The 19,511-nt window shown below is 42.7% G+C and overlaps 2 protein-coding genes across 2 annotated transcripts; both read left to right on the top strand.

The window, feature by feature from the left end:
• The first annotated feature begins 162 nt into the window (after positions 1 to 162).
• On the top strand, positions 163 to 7,416 carry LOC117537160 (serine/arginine repetitive matrix protein 2). Its single transcript, XM_034202299.1, has 8 exons — positions 163 to 244; positions 789 to 1,107; positions 2,225 to 2,367; positions 2,579 to 2,745; positions 3,056 to 5,456; positions 6,106 to 6,223; positions 6,573 to 6,644; positions 7,339 to 7,416. Exons 2-8 carry the CDS (start codon positions 838 to 840, stop codon positions 7,414 to 7,416), a joined length of 3,249 nt encoding a protein of 1,082 aa, XP_034058190.1. The 5' UTR covers positions 163 to 244; positions 789 to 837.
• A 1,093-nt stretch (positions 7,417 to 8,509) lies between these two features.
• triobpb (TRIO and F-actin binding protein b) lies at positions 8,510 to 19,505 on the top strand. Its single transcript, XM_034202298.1, has 6 exons — positions 8,510 to 8,935; positions 13,136 to 13,192; positions 15,451 to 15,519; positions 15,828 to 15,917; positions 16,164 to 16,276; positions 18,066 to 19,505. Exons 1-6 carry the CDS (start codon positions 8,930 to 8,932, stop codon positions 18,595 to 18,597), a joined length of 867 nt encoding a protein of 288 aa, XP_034058189.1. The 5' UTR covers positions 8,510 to 8,929; the 3' UTR covers positions 18,598 to 19,505.
• The last annotated feature ends 6 nt before the right edge of the window (positions 19,506 to 19,511 follow it).

The raw sequence follows: 19,511 nt of genomic DNA, 5'->3' as shown, positions 1-19,511 counted from the left end.
TGGCTCTTTTTCAGTGTCTGTGTCAGGGTCTCTGCTGTGTTAACCGAGAGCCACAATGGCCGCCACAGGTGCCTCAGTTTCACTCATTGTCAGATCAGCCAATCGGATTGATTTGAGGGTTTGGCAGCTCGAAGGATAGAGAGCATGGGGAAGAGGAGGCATGTGTCCGATGGGGGTCTGATGGGTAGTTTATCCTCACACTCATAATGACAAAGTGGAGCTGATAGCGGGAGCCTCTTGTCAGGTAAAGCTCATACATTCTTATAATTTCTATAAAAAAAAAATATCCGTCTTTTGGCTTTCTTGATAGGACTTTAATTTCTAGAGATTGTGCTACTTGTAAATGCTTGTAAGTGATGGTAAATTACAGTACATGTGCAAGTTAGTAGTAATACTATTCTGGGGGGAGCTTTAGACCGTGTTCTAGCTGGATTGTTTTTCACTGTCTTCCAGAGTGATTAGTTATCAGCTACCTGCACAGTTCTGCCTAAGATCTTCACTGAACCATGACCTAAAACATCCTCTTTAGTATTCATTCACAGCTGCTGCTCTATAATTACACCTGTGTCCAGTGAGGCAGAAATAAACAGGGTCTCTTTTTATTCTCAACATAAATAATAGCCATGCTCTTTCTTGTGTTTTCTCACACTTTGTTGTGGAAGATGCTCTGGAAATGTGGCATCAGCATGGGCATATAAAGTGATTCAAGTGAAGTCACATTTCTAACAGAAGTCTTTCATTTATACTCATAGAAGTTTTATTTGTGCAACCCTGCTGCTGTATCCCAGTTTTTCTCTCGGTTGCGATGATTGGGCAGTTCACCCCTCCGGACTCACCATGCCCATCTCCAACGACGAGCCCATTTGCCCCAAGTTCCAGCCCAACATTTTCGACCCCTCCCGCTGCCACGAATGCCTGCGCCAGAAGCACCTGCACACCGGAGCAGGAGTTAGCGCCGCAGAGGAAGCACCACAGCCGAAACCCAACAAAGAGACTGGAATTGGGGCCAAAACTGGGGCTGTCACTGGGATTGGATCGGTGCTGATCGCATTAACACCGATAACACCGATCGCATCCCAGGCAGAGGAAAGAGACACCAGCAGCAAGGTAAGAGAGAAGAGAGGAAGGTGAACAGAGTAGGTAACAGGGTTGAAATGGGATGGCAGGACTAGAATACGTGCTGAGTAATGGGATTAACTGAACCTGAAGAAAGGTGAGTGCATTAGAAGTCACAGGTGAGGTCAGAAAGACAATGAGGTCAGATACCAAGTCAAGGCGAAACAGAATAAGTTCTCCTGTAGTGTAGATCAGAAATAATGCACAAGGTTTCAAACATTTGGAAAAGAGAATAATCAATTAAAACAAATAACTTCTTACTTAACCCAAAAGTCAGTGATTCCGTTAATTTGCAACGATATTAAGAACCTTTTCATTTAACACAGCCCACATGTAAACACAGGTCATGTCTTGTATGAGTCTTTGTGGCTTGTGAGTAAATTAAAGAAAAGGTCAGAGATGTAGAATGAGAGCAGTGGCTCCTATTATAAATTAACGAAGCTGGATCACTTACTGCCCTCTTGGGAATCACTTGTAATCTTAGACAGAGGAGGGGCAACGCACAGAAAGGATGGGCACGTTCATTTGAAAAATGAATAGAGTCAGAGCTCTACTTCTTTCTAATTATCCTTCTTCTGTGATACAACCACCCTCGTCTGGTTGCAGTAATATGTTCTAGTACATTAGTTGTACCAAATAGCTCCACTATGATAGCCCACCTGTAGTTTCATCGAGGGTCAGATGCCAATTTCTGACATTTATAGACAGTGAAGTCACAGTTTGAGATCCCTTATAAGACTCCTTAAGGCTTTGAGAAGGCTTTATGTCAAGAAAAAAAGGGATGAAAAATTAATGAGGAAAGCCACGAGTCAGGTCAAGTTACAGAGGTGTAACCCTAATCGAACGGCAGGCTCAACATGTGAGTGTGTGTCAGAGAGTACAGAGGGGAAGGACACAGCTAACCCTGCACTCAAGAAGATGGAGCCAGACAGACGAAATTAGGGACTTTCAGTATTTGCATTCATCAGATAGTGTCATATTGACATTTGGTAAGCATTGCCTTTGTTAGGAGTTACAGCGACTGACGAGACTTACACCATCTGTTCCTCTTCATCTTGAGAGATTGAGTTTGCTGATTGGTCCCTGTCCAACCTTTTCATCCTATCAGGAGGATTCAGACTCTCTGTCGGTGGTGAGCAGCTACTGTGATGTCAACGGAGGCCGTGTTGGTTATGGAGAAAGCTCTTTTTGCACCCTGAGCCCCGACTGTGAGCTTTATATCTGTGACGGTGACGACGACAGCACTGACAGGTAGGCGTACTGGATGGTGACCTTTGATGTTTATTGTTTTAGTTTGTACTAAGTACTAGTTCTGTTTGCCATTTTCTCTGACCTTAAACGTTCATGTTGCGGGTCTACCCTATGCAATACATACTATACTCATTCAAATTTGTTGCCTTTTCCTTCTTTTGTCTTGTACTTTTTCTCCTCGATCAATCTCTACCTGTTGTCTTTCTTGTAGCTGTCGAGACTACCAGGAGTCAGTAAGTGCAGAGGACAAATACTTGCCGATACGTCGCCGTTCGAACAAACTCGGGATGACCCGACTCGACCCTCCACCCCATCGGCCAAACCCTCGGGCATGGATGGAAGAAGCCCGAAGCAGGGACAATTTTGGCAGTCAATCAGGTACGCTTGCCCATTGTTTCAATCATTTCTTGGCACATGTATGAGTCCTGCGCACCAGTAGACGAAGCTGTCAGGATACCTATGACTTACAGCACTTGACCAATTCATATCAAGTTACAGTCAAAGGTGTTCTTTCCTTGGCAATACTATTTGATGTCACCAGCTGAGGTGTCGCAGAGCAATTACCAGTAATACAATATAGCTCAGTTAGTGTCAGTAGTTGATCTTTAATGTGTGCATCTCTTATTTCTGTTACCCTTACCCCTTGTTTCTATTTCTGTCACACTGCCTGACATCCATTTTCTTCCAGGGTTTAAAGAAGACGGAGGGAAGCGGGAAAGTGGGTACTTCTCCCTGGGAAAGGCAACGGGTGTCAGCTCAATCCGGGATCACAGCCCAACATCCCCTTACCGACATTTTGAGAGAGGACATCCTCTCTTCAGCACCAGAAGCATAGAGCCAAAAGACACCATCCCATTCAGAAACCCTAATCTTGGTGTGGCCTCTGAAAGGCAGGCACCGGACACTTTCAATGACGACCTGGATGTGGAAATCCTGCCTCCTGACCCTTATGACATTTCCGTCGAGGTTGAGGCACAAGTCGGCCCCCGCTCTCCAAGTCCCACTCCTTTCAAGATAGCAGAGTCGCTGGCGTCCACCGGGCGAAAAGGATTCAACAGTTCGTATGGCCGGGGAAACTCTTCTTCTCAAGTCTCTTCCTATCAGCAGTCAGGACGTTTTGAGTCCTCAAGGCCTGGCTCAGCTCTCCAGTCCCGCTCTTCTTCTCCCTCACGTGGAAACCTACCATTCAAACGCAGTGAGTCGACTGCTTCCCTCAGCAGGCATAACTTTGATGGTGATGGGCGTTCACAAGGGCCAGAGCCAGGGTACAGAAACACCTTGCAAGGAACAAATGGGCAACGTGTTGAGTCAGGAACGCTGCCGAGAAACTTTAAATCATTTGCTGGTCCAGTCAAATCCCAGTCCAGCACAGTTTCAGATTTTAGGAGTGCCTTGAGGAGAACTGAAGGAAATGGGTCTTTGAGTGGTCGAGGGCGTGACAGCTTAAGCTCTCCTCCCTCAAGAAGAGACTCTAAACTTTCAGGACAAATGTCTCTTCGAAAACCTGAAATGACCAGCAGTTCATCTCAAGGACGTGGGCGTGACAGTCATAACTCGTCTCCATCTAGGAGATCTTCTGATGCTGTGCGTGACAGTAACAAATACTCACCACCAAGAAAAAGTTACAGCTCGTCTAGCCAATCCCCTCTTCGCAAAACTGAATCAATTATGTCTCTAAGCGGACATAGTCACCATGGACGCTGTGGCTCCCCCATAAGAGAAGGATATGATATTGAAAGCCAGGTACTGCTACGTAACTCAACAGCTAAGAATGGACTCAATGAACAAGAATATGAAAGCCCTGTCGTGTCTCCAACGAGACAGGGTTATGGCACAAGTCCATTGGCGCTCCGTAAGACTGATTCAAGCCCCGCCGTTGGTAGTCGAGGTCGAGACAGCCGTTGTTCGTCTCCTGGAAGGAGAGGCAATGAAACCCCTACTCAGAACCAACTTAAGAAAACAGACACCAGTAGTTCTTTACGTGGCCGTAGTCGTGAAAGTCGCAACTCCTCCCCTTCACGGAGAAGCTATGAAGCTCCTTCTCAGTCCCTGCTGCGCAAGTCTGAGGTAAACAGTCCTGTCAAAAGTCGTGATAGCCACACTTTGTTGCCCTCAAGAAAAAGCTATGATCCTCCCGATCAGCCCTCACTGCGGAAAACAGAAACTAGCAGCTCCCTTAAAAGCAAGAATCTCATCAGCCGCAACTCTTCTCCCACTAGAATAGGGAACGGTGACGCACCGGGCTACTCAATCCTAAGAAATGCCACCAATGGAGATTCAAGCCATTCCTTTCAAAGAAAAAACACTCACCATGACTCAAAATCTGATTCCAATCCCCCACCACGCTCCATGCGGGAGTCGTCTCATTCCCTCCGCAGCTCCTCTGCATCTCGTGCTGCTTCTCCCTCCAGGCGGACCACAAATGCCAGCAGAACAACTTTCGTCACCTTGGAAGAACCCATGAGTCCCGGCAGATCCAGGGTTGGTAGACGTGGCCTTGAGGATCGCCGTCATGAGGATCGCCTTCATCCGGATCGCCTTCATCCGGATCGCCTTCATCCGGATCGCCTTCATGAGGATCCCCGTAATGAGAATCGTCGTAATGAGGATTGCCGTCATGAGGATACCCGAAATGAGGATCCCCGTAATGAGAATCGTCGTCATGAGGATCGTCGTCATGAGGATCCCCGTCATAAGGATCCCCGTCATGAGGATCGCCGTCATGAGAATCGTCGTAATGAGAGTCGTCGTAATGAGGATCACCTTCATGAGGATATCCGCCATGAGGGTCGACGCAATGAGGATCGCCGCCCTTCCCCTATCGAAAAAAAGCCTTTCCAACGCGTACGAAGCCTTTCTCCATCCCCTCAGATTCAACTGCGGAGGCATACCTCCTCTCAAAGCTCCGTGGAGTCCTCAGAGTCGGGCCAGATGTCTACGGGGTCCACAGGACGGAACAAGGAGGAGTACGCCATGCTAGCCGACGTGCCGAAGGTCAAAATGATCCATCAGAGAGAAGGGCCAAGCCATATGGTTCGGCCTCAGACCCCACAACCCTCTCGGAGACAGGAGCTCTTTAAACCAGCCAGGTCAGACTTATATACCTATGGAAGCCCATTTAACATCAGTAAAATAATATATAGCCTTGTAATTGAAAAAAAGATCCTGAAATGCCTTGTTCACAACTAAAGTACATGTTGCCGATGTTCCAGATACGTAAGAGGGACCTGAATTATTGCCTGGCAGTCATTATTCATGAAAGTTTGTCATTATTTTAGGAAAACCGCTCATTATTTGGAGACACTAAGTCATTTTGAGATACTTAATCAATAGTCTAACAAACAAAGTCTAATAGGACCTTTATTTTGAGTCACATTGGCGTAAATGGGCTTCCATATTTTACATCACAAAGATTGAAATGAGAGCTGTTGAGGGGGGAATTTCTTGGAAGAACTCACTTTGTCAGTCCTTTGGCATAAATGGGACTAAAAATATATAGAAAACCAAAATAAAAGTTTGAACATAAATGTGCATATTATGTCCCCTTTAAACGCTTGTCACTTGTTAACATTACACATATCAGTTAACAATACATTGTGTAACATGAAGGATATGTTGATGGTGATGAAACCCAATGTCCTTGTGGTTAATCTATGGCTCTGCTTCTTCCACACAAATAGATTGAATACATTTGACCTTTTTATACACACCGATGATGACATTTGTGTGCTTTTCCAGCCATTCCCTTAGCAAGCATCCCTCCAGAGAGTGGGAGGAAACAGGGGAGACTGAGAGAGACTGGCACTACGGTGGCAGTGGGTATCTTTCCCGGGCTCACTCCTACACATCATTGCAGGTACGCTGGTCTGGACAAAGAAGGTGTTATTACAGTTGATCAAACTAAATGTTGCTTGGAGAATATCAAATGCAAAAAAGAAATGAAATTTCAAAGCATAGACAGAGTGGCTGTAGGATAAAAGGGGTTCGAAATTAAGCTGAATGACCCCAAAGTGCACAAACCCTGCATGATATAATCAGTTGCAGTTGCATTGCAGCTGCGTTGTTTCCACCTGCATAACATGTTAATGCTTAACCACATCTTCCACATCCACATACAAAAGTCTGTGGATGTGAAACTCCAGAGGCTTCCCTGTTTTGCACAATCGGAAATTGATTCCTCTTACCTACAAGCTGTTCCCTTTCAGAGGTCTGGCAGTCCCTCAGCAGATGAGGGAAGTTCATGGAAAAGTAACCACAACAGATCAGAACAAATGCAGGTATGTGATATAACCAGTGTGTTTACAGTAATGCATGTAAGTGGAAATATCATGTCTCCCAGCATGCCATATGGAGGGCGATGTAACAGCTGATTACAAATATTTGTAATGAAGATAATAAACCCAGAGCACATACGGTTCAATACAAGTTTATTGCCCTTCGCTCTTATTTCAATATATGGTATCTTTCTGTTACATATTTACTAGACAGGCTGGCAGCTTGTCGAGCGTTCACACAGAACCTGTTGACGACTGTAAAGAGTTTATGTACTTGGCACCCTAACCGGCTGCCATATCTGCAGTGTATCTACATTTGAACTGTTTTAATGGCTGGCTGCATGTCTACTTAGACTTCACCTACACCCTACAGGCATTTCATAAGACTGACTGAGCTTTGTCAATTGTGGTCTGCTGGGGCATGTGTTGAAATTCCTGAACTGAAACCAATAGCTACTAAGAGAGGATTTTGGAGGGGGGAGTGCTGCTTTGTTTGCAAATCCAAAATATTTTCAGTCAGAAAAATACAGCACTTAAATGTGTTCTGTTTTTTTTGAAAGTTTTGGATAACTTACACTTTTTTGTGTCAAGGTGGAGAGGTTTGGTCCCGAGGAGAGGAGGGGAGTGACACCTCATATTAAACAGAACTTTTTGCACATTTTTTCTTTAAAAACCAGTTGTGGCTGTAATTATCCAGAGAAATATTAAACCTCATGAAGCTGGGGATCCCACCGGACCCCCTTCAGCCCCCAAACACTGCTTTTATAGCTCGTAGTGGAAAGTAGCTAAGTACATTTACCTAATTACTGTACTTTAGTAAAGTTATTGAAGTACAATTGAGTGTTTTCACATTTTTCTACTTTATTCTTCTACCTGCAGCAAATGTTGTACTTTTGACTCTACTACATTTATTTAAACTCTTTAGTTACACGCTACTTTGCAGATTTAAGCGAATGATACAAAATGTAAAAAAACGAATACATTATTATATATTATTAAGCTATCCAGCAGTATATCGTAAATCAAATATGTGCAACATTTAAGTGATGAACACATTATTGCATCAATAATTTGAATACAATAATTAAAATATATACGATTCTGAAATGTGCGATAATACAAAAAGGTACTTTTACTTTTGGTACTTACAGTATATTTTAATGCTGATTTTTTTTTACTTTTACTCCGTGGAGAAAGAAGTACTATAATATTTCACTTGTGTAAAATTAGCCATATTTAATTGTAAAGTAAATAAAGTGTTATCAAAGCTGGTAAAGGTGCAGCTAGTTTGAATGACTTTGTATACTGCAGGGTAGCTTGTGAATTTACTCCAGGTGGAAAAGTCTGATTTAACACTTGATTATATTTCACATCATTCATCCAAATCTGTAAAGTAACTAAAGGGATTCAATACATGTAGTGGAGTAAAAGTACACCATTTACCTCTGAATTGTAGTGGAGTAGAAGTACAACTTAGCATAACATTTAAATACTCAAGTAAAGTACAAGTAGCCTAGGTAGCTACCTCAGAGTTGTACAGTACTTGAGTAAATGTACTTAGTTACTTTACAACACTGCAACTACATGTAGTGGGGTAAAAAGTACAATATTGGCTTTCAAAATGTAGAAGTATAAAGTAACATAAAATACAAATACTTAATGTAAAAGTACAACATGTAAAACCTACTTAGGCCTATCTGATTAAGTACAGGACTTGAGTAAATGTACTTCACCACAAACCAGCAATGCTTTTACTCCAGTACAATTTTAAATGCAAGACTTCTTCATGTAACTGAGTATGTTTGCACTGCAGTATTTCTGCTATATATCTTGGTACAATGTGTGAGTACTTCTCTGTTTACAGCACCGTGTGGTTAGGTAGGGTGCGCTTGTTTTCTCAACCGATCTTCTCGGATCCGCCCAGGAAGTGGCAGACACAGAGAGGGAGGCAGCGAGAAAACAAAGCCGAGAAAAGGAGTGTTACTAGCTGAAAAAGTTGTGAAATTACCACCTTTTAAAACAACATTCAACCCGTGTTTTCTCCATGTATTTCCCCCTGAAAACTGGACACAGACTCAGCTTTTGACGCTGGTTGGGGGTTCGCTTGATTCTGTTAACATGGGGATGAATGGCGGGGTTTTATCTCATTTCGCATAACGTCGGTTTCCTGAGAGAAAGTGAAGTTTTTACCCTCTAAAAACCGAGGAGTGGGATTAAGAGTTTTTTTTTACCCTAAGTAACGGTACTCTTCTTTTGTCTTTATTTTACCCTCCCTGGACCCTGTTATCATGACGGTAAGTTGCACCTTAAAAAAATCTGTTTTTCCTGTCACTCCTTCCTGAATGTATTGTAAGCTACTTAAGTACAATGTTGAGGTAGCTGTAAAAGAGCGTTTTTATTTGTATGTTACTTTGTAGGCTACTTTTACTCCACTACATTTTGAAAAGCCAATATTCTACTTTTTACAGTGTATAAAGTCATTAAAATGAGCTCCACATCTACCAGCTGTGATAACCATAATGATATATGAGTCTGAATGGGCCATTAAGATTAACAAATGATTTTACTTGTGGTAAATATTCTACTTTTTTCAGCATATATATATAAAGTAATTGAAATTAGCTCCACATCTACCAGCTTTGAAAAACACATTCATGCATGAATAGCTTTAATACAGCAATTGTATATATGAGTCTGAATTGGGCCATTCATTAGGCTTAACAAATAATTGTACTTATACATATTTTGAAGCTAATACTTTTGTGGTTATACTGAAGTAAGATTTTGAATGCAGGACTTTTACTTGTAGCAAATTACTTCTTCCATGACTCTATACACACAGAGGTATTCAGATATGTCTTTGAAGTAAATGTGCCAATAGTACATTGGGAAAATACTCTGTTACAAGTAAAGTCGTTTTAAGTATCCAACCATACTCAAAAAAATAAATAGGAAAAGTACTCTCTGTGCTTTATGTCCAATTTCAGAATCATATAAATTACTGGATTATGATATAAATGTGTCTTTCAGATCACTTTATATACTGCTTCTGAATATCTTTACCTATAAACCAACGTCTATGTTTGAGTTTATATCTACCTTGTCTAACAATCTGAACCTTTAAATTAACCAGTAGACTTAGGTACTTCTTTATACACAGACACTTTACATATACGTTACATCTTCACATATACTCTGCAGGAGCTAGCCGTTTTTTGGTTGTTGCTTTTATGTTGAAGATCTTTCGATGGTCTTTTCTGGTACATGTTTATTTGGCTCAAGGGATGTGCAATTTATATCTAACTTGAAATGTTTCTGTCTGTTTTCCGTGGAGTTACCCTGATGAGCTGTACATTTACTCATGCTGTGTTGCTTCACCTTGTGTTGTTTACAGTAGCAGAAGAGTCATTAGTTAGCTTGTACTCTAGGTGTCAGTCTTTACAGCCAGCTGTGACACGTGTTTACACACAGACGCTGTCAAAACATTGGTAAAGCTTTCTTGGCAAAGTAACATAACAAATATTGCTTCTCCAAACCGTTATAATGCTGTATGTGTCAACACAATGAGTGCATGTACATGTATCATTGGCTTAGGAAAGGTACTTTAACTAAACAGCATGTTTTACTAGGCATTCTGGCATTAAAGGGGCCCTATTATGCTTCTGGGGGGTTTCCCTTTCCTGTAGTGTGTTATAGGATTTTGTGCATGTAAATGGTCTGCAGAGGCTAAAATCCCTGTGTTCCCTTCAGTTGATAAAACTAAAACGTCCCATACAGTTTCTCTCCACCCACCAACTGAAAAACCTCCATTGGACTCCTTTGTTTACTTCCATAACATCATGACATCAATATGTAACACTTCTATTATCTAGAGCTCCAACACATTGTACGTGATAGGGTAAAGGGCGGGACATCTCTAAGCGGTTGATCAATCACAACAGAGCCGGCCAGCTAACCAATCAGAGCAGACTGGGCTCTGGTTTCAGACAGAGGGTGAAAAGAGGTGCTGCAGCACAGGCAGTATGAGAAAGAGCTTGTTGAACATTAAAACATGGAGACATGTCAGAGTAGAAATTATTTGGCTTATTTGAAGATAATGCAGTAAGACTTAAAATGTTTTGGCATATTGAAATGTAATATACTTGTAGGACTCTTGCTTTTTGAGTGTCTATCTTCGTGGTTGAGTGCGCTTTTTGTAAGTTGCTTCGAATTGAAGCGTCAGATGATAGGGGTCAGAAAGAATGGACGTTGTCTCAAAATGTCCCCAGAGTTTGACCCTCTTCTCTCTGTCGCTGACCTTTTTAAAGCGAGGTCGCGGATTCTAAAACACAGAAGAAGCACTGTGGCATCAGGTTGATTCAGAGCAGATGCTGCAGGACTGTTCTTCCTGGGTCCTGCTCATGTAACCGCTCTCTGACCTCACTGTGGGCATGTATCGACTGGATAGCATTTCATGAATTCATGATGAAGTCTGACACATTATGCTCCAGTGGTCGAGCACTTTGAGCGAGGATCTTGTGAGAAGAGTCCCTAAAACAAGCTTCCTTTTGTATTATAAATCGAGATTAGAGCTGCTTGTGTTTGTCGGTTAATCTGCGGATTATTTCCCAAATAATCCAAAAGCTGACTTGTCAGAAGAGGCTGCAAAATGCTGATCTGTGTTTCCCAAAGCCTAAGAGTAGATGACGTTATCGAGTTTCTTGTTTTGTCCACAACTCGAAACTCAATCAAAACTATGATTTTTTTTTTTTAAACAAAATAGTTGGTGTTTGGTTGAAAAACAGTAAAGTTTTTATATCATATATAATTAGTCAGAAAATTGGTAAATAAAATGCTGATTAAAGTTTCCCAAAGCCCAATATGTACTGTCATAGAGCAGTGTTTCTCAAACTTTTTCATACCAAGGACCACTTAACCAATAAAAAAACACTTGCGGACCACCTAACTCCACAAATATCCAAAAACACATCGTTTTTCTAGAACAGATTACAAATCACCTGAAAATGGTACAAACAGGTGGCAACATGTGTGACGAAGGTGTTGCGCTGGGCTATATCATGCAATCGAAAGTTAAACTTAACCTCGCTCCATTGCGGAGATATTCCCGTGAGAGTGCGGAAAACTTAAATTAACTTATTTATTTAAAATGTGAAATGTTACCAATATACTCACGGACCACTAGGGGGCGCTCACGGACCACCAGTGGTCCGCGGACCACACTTTGAGAAGCACTGATAAACAGAATCCGAATACTTCATTTTCCCGGGATAAATTGGGTTTTGTGAAAAATAAAAGTTAAAAGATATTTAAGTAATCATTTGTAATAAAAAACCTGAAAATACAAACATTTAAGAATCTGGAATAGTTGAATTTGTACTTTTTATTTCTTTAATAGTTGCTCAAAATGCTAAATCACTTAAACAAGTTGAAGATTAATTTAATAGTGTGTGTGTGTGTGTGTGTGTGTGTGTGTGTGTGTGTGTGTGTGTGTGTGTGTGTGTGTGTGTGTGTGTGTGTGTGTGTGTGTGTGTGTGTGTGTGTGTGTGTGTGTGTGGTGTGTGTGGTGTGTGTGTGTGTGTGTGTGTAGTGTGTGTGTGTGTGTGTGTGTGTGTGTGTGTGTGTGTAGGTGTGTGTGTGTTGTGTGTGTGTGTGTGTGTGTGTGTGTGTGTGTGCTGTGGTTGTGTGATGTGTGTGTGTGTGTGTAGTGTGGTGTGTGTGTGTGTGTGTGTGTGTGTGTGTGTGTGTGTGTGTGGGTGTGTGTGTGTGTGTGTGGTGTGTGTGTGTGTGTGTGTGTGTGATCATTTTTAATAATGCTAGTTTACACGGTCTATTGAGTCACCAGACCTTAACATGGCAGCAGCGTAGATTAACTTGTTTTATTCCAGGAAGAGACGAGAGAGAAATCACATTAACAGAGAGGGAAGTGAAAGGAATGATGAATTCAGAAAGAGATTAAAAAGTGAGGAATGTACATGTTAGTGAGAGATAAGAGAAGTGAGGAATGTACAGAAAAAATGTGTAGAATAAATTGCCTAATCTTAATCTGGGATCATCACATTTTGAGGAAACTGGTTTACGGTCTTTGCGGCAGAATATGTCCGCAGCATTGTCTCTTTTTACTTCATGAACAATGATAAAGAAAGGAATTATGGTTGCTGTTATTTAACTTGTAAAGAGATGTAACTATATTGAGTTTGCCCCACCCTGCGATAGCTTCGGTCTCCTCTCTCTGTGAATCCTTTGAGGCCTGCTCGTGATGAAAGGTCAAACAAATGACTGACCTTGACGGATAAAGACAGCACAGTTCCTTCCTAACGTTTATATCACTGTCTTGCAATCAGCTTCTAAACGTCTGAATATGTAAGACTGTTTTTATTCAAGGCATGTCTCTTGTCTTTTTTATTCTGTATACAAAAGCATGAGATTTATTTGAAACCGAGTCATAAATAAGATGAACATGGAGAAGACGTCACTAACATCCTGCTTCCCCTCAGCCTGACCTCCTGAACTTCAAGAAGGGGTGGATGTCCAAGCTGGACGACAGCGGAGAGGTAAGAGCATATATTGTACTCAAATATCATCCTCTTCCTCCATCTTCCTCCATCTTCATCTCCCTCCATCTTCACCACCCTCCTCTTCCTCCCTCTTCACCACCCTCCTCTTCCTCCATCTTCACCACCCTCCTCTTCCTCCCTCTTCACCACCCTCCTCTTCCTCCCTCTTCACCACCCTCCTCTTCCTCCCTCTTCACCACCCTCCTCTTCCTCCCTCTTCACCACCCTCCTCTTCCTCCCTCTTCACCACCCTCCTCTTCCTCCATCTTCACCACCGTCCTCTTCCTCCCTCTTCACCACCCTCCTCTTCCTCCATCTTCACCACCCTCCTCTTCCTCCCTCTTCACCACCCTCCTCTTCCTCCATCTTCATCTTCCTCCCTCTTCCTCCATCTTCACCACCCTCCTCTTCCTCCCTCTTCCTCCCTCTTCACCACCCTCCTCTTCCTCCATCTTCATCTTCCTCCCTCTTCCTCCATCTTCACCTCCCCCCTCTTCCTCCATCTTCACCACCCTCCTCTTCCTCCATCTTCACCACCCTCCTCTTCATCTTCCTCCCTCTTCCTCCATCTTCACCTCCCTCCTCTTCCTCCCTCTTCATCTTCCTCCCTCTTCCTCCATCTTCACCTCCCTCCTCTTCCTCCATCTTCCTCCATCTTCACCACCCTCCTCTTCCTCCATCTTCACCTCCCTCCTCTTCCTCCCTCTTCACCACCCTCCTCTTCCTCCATCTTCACCACCCTCCTCTTCCTCCCTCTCCACACTCCCCACCCTCCTCTTCACCTTTCTCCTCTTCCTCCATCTCCACCACCCTCCTCTTCCTCTTCCTCCCTCCCCCCTCCTCTTCCTCTCCTAGCTGAGAGGCTGTGTGTAAGGTGATAGCAGCTCATTCTCACAGCTCTGCAGGCAGAACAGCTGTCTCTGAGAGCTCCAGTGATGATGAGCTTCTCCTCACACACATCACACACTGCTGTTAATATGCAGCCTTACTGTAGGCGTTGCATTTTCAAACCAGGGCTGAAGAATTTGGAAAATAATCCTCATTTGAACTGTTTTCATTGACATTGCAACTGCAAGTGATGCATGATATTGGAACATTTTTGCATTGTTATTTTCATGAAACTATACTTTAAATGATCGTGGGTGTGGTTTTGAAGAGAATATGTCTCATACAAAACATTTCTTTAAGTGTGTACATTACCATTTGTAGGCTCAGTCATCTCTACATCACTACAATACTTAATTCACAAGATTATATATATTTGTTCCTTCATATTGAAAACTGCTGTTGGATTTAATGCGTACAATTAGTAATTTATTTATCGTCTTTTTTATTCATGTGAAAATATGGGTTTGTATTTCCTAAAGCCCGCGTCACACTGTCCCGAAATTGACACCAGATGGACACACGATAAAGGAAATGTTCAAATTCGGCTCTGATCGTAACATCGGGCCATTCGTGAGGGCATCTTAAGCCATCGTATGAGCGCCGGTGGAGTTTCTCAGGCAGCAACTTCGTGAGCGGTGGCAAAATCTTTGGCATGCCAACACATTTTTCGAAAGACCTTGCGAAGGTTCATTTTCGTGTTGAATTCGTGTGTCCATTTTGCCCTTCGTAAGGCACTCGTGAGAGCATCTTGTCAAATCGTGTCATCTTCATCTGATCATCGGTGCCATCGGGCATTTTTCGCCTCACGAAGACAATACGAAGGAAACAAGAAGCTGCCCGATTGTCTTAGGAAGGCAACACGACTACGTGAAGCCCTCGCAATGCCGTCGTGTAGCCATCGTATTATAGTACGATGACATCGAGGGCGAGTTTATGCTGTTGACAGGAAGTTGTTGTTGCTATGGAAACAACATGACGGAGTGTGTGTGGTTCGGGTGCCATCGTGTGGCCTTCTGTAGGCATCGTACTTGCTTCGGCTGTTGCTTGGCTGTTGACCAAGTTCGGGGCCGTCTTCGTGCGAAAATTCACAATTCCATATTCGTGTGTCCATCTGGTGTCAATGTCGGGACAGTCAGTGTGACGGGGGCTTAACAAAGTACATGTATGGATGAACTAGGTCAATCAATAGTCACAACAAAACAATATATTTCACTTATAAAACTTTAATAAATGGTTGGGCCATAATGCCAATTTGTCTTGCTCTGATAATCAAGTAGTAATAGTGCTTTATTATTTGCGTTATCGTGCAAAAGTTCATTCTCAAATCTCATTTCTTGGATGAATTGATATCTTCTTTGTTTCTTTAGTGGAAGAAGCATTGGTTTGTTCTGACTGACGCTGGATTGAAGTACTACAGAGACTCGAGTGCAGAGGAGGTTTGTTTGAATGTTTATTATGAACACTTTGATGACCACTTGAAGCGCAACGGCATGTTGAGTGAAAGTGTTAAGAGAAGCAGCGTTTAGCTATCATGCTCCACAGAAATCTCACACTGCATTGTAACTTATATTCTTGTATTACTGTATTTATCTTGTTTCAATTTGTACTTTCTTGACTTTTAAAATGTGTTTCTGTTGCACTATATCTGAATGCTTTTTAAAAAAAAATTGTAACACACATTTAATTGCCTTTCTGCTTAAATATGCTTTATAAATAAACGTGCCTTGCTGTGTTCTCTGTACAGAAAGATGAGCTGGACGGGGAGATTGACCTCAAATCGTGTGTGAAAGTATGTGAGTTTGACGTGGAGAAGAACTATGGGTTTCAGGTACAGGTGAGTGTCTCCGTTACAGCTTAATCCCTCTCATACACCGATTTATTTTTCTATATTCACACCTTTTTGTCTTCCTATCACCACACCCGCTCTCCATTTCCTCTCCTGCATTTATTTGTTATTTTATTATCATGACTCACATCTCCTGCTCCTTTCTTCCTCTCTGTATCCTCTCCCTCTCACCCCAGTTCTGTCACATCTTTGTTTCTCCTGAACCTGTTTCTCTTTGTCTCTTTTGTTCCTCAGACGAGGGACTCTTCTGCTCACACTCTGTCGGCCATGACGGCGGGGATCAGGAGGAATTGGATCGAGGTTTTAAAGAAGTGTATAAGACCCAGCAGCTCTCCAGACCTCACACAGTAAATACCTGTTTAATCATTATATATAAAAGGTTTTATTTAAATATATATTACCTCAAATGTTGAAAAAAAGACATTGCACATGAGTTAAAAATGAAAATAAACACAGTAAATATAGGCGCTTTCACACCGGAGTATAGTTCCGATATAGTTCTTGAAAATGTGCGTTCACACCAAAAAAAGCCGGAACTAGAATTTAGTTCATGAGAACCTTTCCACCCCCTTTTCAGTCCCTGTAGAGAGCAGGGACTTTCATGGGAGAAAAAGGTTCCTATGTCTGATTGGCTGGGCGGATTGCAAACCACGCCCCGTAAAACTCTGAAAAGTTTTGTGAAGCCGCCATTTTATTTGCTAGCATTAGCATTAGCATTAGTCCCGCACACCAACGGAGAGAGAATAAATTATGGCAACACAAAAGAAAACATGGGAGCGGTGGAGATGAGGAGGTGTCGGCGTTCTGGCGATTTACTCGGAAGGCTTCAGGAGAAGCTGCTGGGAGTCCCAGCAGCTTCTCCTGAAGCCAGTCCCCAACTCCGGGGACTTCCGGCCGGAGGACTCCGGGTGGCAGTATACGCCGTGAAGTTGTTTGCGGCCTGCCAGTAAACCCAAAGCAGAGGAAGAAGAAGAAGTGACGTCAGCGGCTTCATTTGACTAATCTTCCTTCAGGGAACTTATTCCAGTGTGAACGCGATCTGCTCTTTAGTTCATCAAAACTAAAGAGTTCTGATGAAATAAGTACTGATGAACTAAGTACACCAAAGTACTTGGTGTGAAAGCGCCTTATGAATAAAAGGCCCTATCATGCTTTTTGTTGGTTTCCCCTTGGATTTTTTGTGCATGTAAATGGTCTACAAAGGCTAAAATCCCAAATGTCTAATTTCCCCCTGCCTGAAACGCCTCCATTGGACTCCTTTGTTTAATTCCTGAACATAGTGACATCACTATGTAACACTCACGCTTCTATTGGCTAGCGCTCCAACACATTGTAGGTGATAGGCTAAGGGGCGGGACATCTCAAAGCGGTTGACCAATCACAACAGAGCCGTCCAGCTAACCAATCAGAGCAGACTGGGCTCTGGTTTCAGACAGAGGGGGAAAGGAGGTGCTGCAGCACAGGCAGTATGAGAACAATAAGGAGCTTTTGTTGTGTAATCATAGAGAGAAAGTGGTTTTACCATCTCAAGCATTTCAAATACTAACAGTTATTGTATGTTGCAACTTCCTGCCGTAATAAAGCAGCATATTTCTTCGCCTCAGCCTTCCTGCATCGCTCACTTGAGGTGTAGCTCCAGCTCAGGCTGGGCTAATTCAGATAAGAGGCTCTGTATTAATATATGTATTAACAGCTTTGACCCTTAGAGTTGAATTCTCTGTATACTTTGTCTGTCAGAGATGAATGAAAGTTTCATGAATCCACCAGGAGCACTGACTCATGGCCAGCTGCGCCTCCAGGGTTCATGTTGAGGCTTTGTATGCTGTCCACCTATTACGCTAACCTTGGTGACTAAGTGATGAGTTACTTATTTATTTCATATAAAAAGAGTGGTGCAGTGATGATTAATTTTTGGGGATTTTTCATATTGGATGTTGGAATATTGCAGAAAATAAGATCTGTGGCAATCGCACGTTGAAGATGAAATGTGGCTCTGAGTTTAACACTAATGAATGCTAACTAATTTAGGACTCATTCCTGCACCAATTATCAGGATTCATGAGGTCAGAAAATAAGAAATAATGTTTTGATTCATCCATTTGTCTTGATTTATTGTTTGTATGTCTTCTTCTCCAGATTACCAGACGGCAGCAGTGATAAGGAGAACTCTCATTCCCGCTTCCTGCAGTCGTCCCGCCGCCCGTCGTCTCGTCACGCCGACCCTTCCTCAGAAGCCCCGACCCCTGCTCCTCCCACTCACCGCAGGTTCGACTACGTGGAGCTCTCTCCGGTTCCCGTCCCCGCCGGGCAGAGAGAGGCAGCCGAGGGTCAGGGCCGGGAGCACAGCCAATGGCAAGAGGAGAGGAACACCAGCAGCCAATGGGAGGCCGTGCTGTCCAGGAAGGGCACCGGCGCGGGATCCAATCAGAGGCTACGCACCGAGGATGACGTCGAGAAAAAGTGGGCTGAGTTCGAACGCTTGCCGCTGAAGGAGATGAGCTCCTTGCCGCCAATGGGAACACGGCCTTCCAGCCAGTCAGCCAATGAGGCGCTGCAGAGGGAGGTAGTGCGTGGAGATGATTTGTTTCCAATTTGCACATTTATAAGTAAAATGCAAATTAACTCATCGGTTCGGATGAAGTTAACATTTCCTCTTTCCGCCTGTTAACACTTGAGACACTGTCTTTTCTGACCTGCTCTTCCTCAGTGTTTTCCATCTAAAATATGCAGAAAAAAACACAAATAGTAAGATTAGCCTGACAGGATTACAGTGAATGTGATGACGTTTTGAAAAAAAAACCTATTATTTTGACTGATATTGTAACTGCGATATGATTCTTGATGTTAGAGGGGGAAATATACTAAGAAATACATTACAATTATCATGTTTTTTAAGAGAATATGGATCAAACTAGGATTTTTAATTAGGTGTGTAGCTCCACAATACTTTATTCAGATATTTTCACATATGCTACCTGTACTTGGGAAACACTGCTGGATCTCCTCTGTTCTTCTCTGTGTGTTGTGATGTGCAGCTTTGGTTTGAACCTGTTTGAAGTCTCTCTACACGTGACACTGGGCGAAGAACCATTTACTTTATAAACAAGAGATGTTACGTTCATGCCAAAGACAATTGATGTGCATTCATTCTTTAATTAAGCTATTATTACCCTTTAATGAGAGCTGAATGCTGCCTTTGTGTTCAAGCTTCTTCTGCAGCTTGAGTCTAATCAGGCTTTGAAAGGTCAGCAGGGATTGGGGTCAAAGTTTAAATGATTTGAACTTTGAGCACCAACAACAACACAACACAAAACCTCCACGTCATTAGTGAAAAAGTGGTTCTGCCAGTGATCAGGTGTGGAGTGTGTGTTGGCAGTGAGACAATGGAAAAGAAGATTACATGTTAATTAAGTCGATCATGTTTAAAAGTCAGTGAGTATGAAAGAAATATTCCTACTGTCAGTTAAGCATTGAAAAGCATCTCCTGTCTTTATTTTACGGCTGTACGATTTTGACATAACTTATTGCGATTACTTTGACTGATACTGCAATTTAGAACAGATTGTAAGTAGTACGTGTTGC

The sequence above is a fragment of the Gymnodraco acuticeps genome, unplaced genomic scaffold, assembly GCF_902827175.1.
Source record: "Gymnodraco acuticeps unplaced genomic scaffold, fGymAcu1.1, whole genome shotgun sequence".
NCBI lineage: Eukaryota > Metazoa > Chordata > Actinopteri > Perciformes > Bathydraconidae > Gymnodraco > Gymnodraco acuticeps.
Note: the sequence above shows the minus strand (reverse complement) of the source record. Positions and strands in the feature narration are given on the sequence as shown.

Excerpts from the sequence above, each read along its gene's own strand:
- LOC117537160 (XM_034202299.1), top strand. The coding sequence starts at position 838 with ATGCCCATCTCCAACGACGAGCCCATTTGCCCCAAGTTCCAGCCCAAC. Across the intron at positions 2,368-2,578 it reads GACGACGACAGCACTGACAG|CTGTCGAGACTACCAGGAGT; the intron begins GTAGGCGTACTG and ends TCTTTCTTGTAG. Across the intron at positions 5,457-6,105 it reads GAGCTCTTTAAACCAGCCAG|CCATTCCCTTAGCAAGCATC; the intron begins GTCAGACTTATA and ends GTGCTTTTCCAG.
- triobpb (XM_034202298.1), top strand. Across the intron at positions 15,520-15,827 it reads GAGACTCGAGTGCAGAGGAG|AAAGATGAGCTGGACGGGGA; the intron begins GTTTGTTTGAAT and ends TTCTCTGTACAG. Across the intron at positions 15,918-16,163 it reads ACTATGGGTTTCAGGTACAG|ACGAGGGACTCTTCTGCTCA; the intron begins GTGAGTGTCTCC and ends TTTGTTCCTCAG.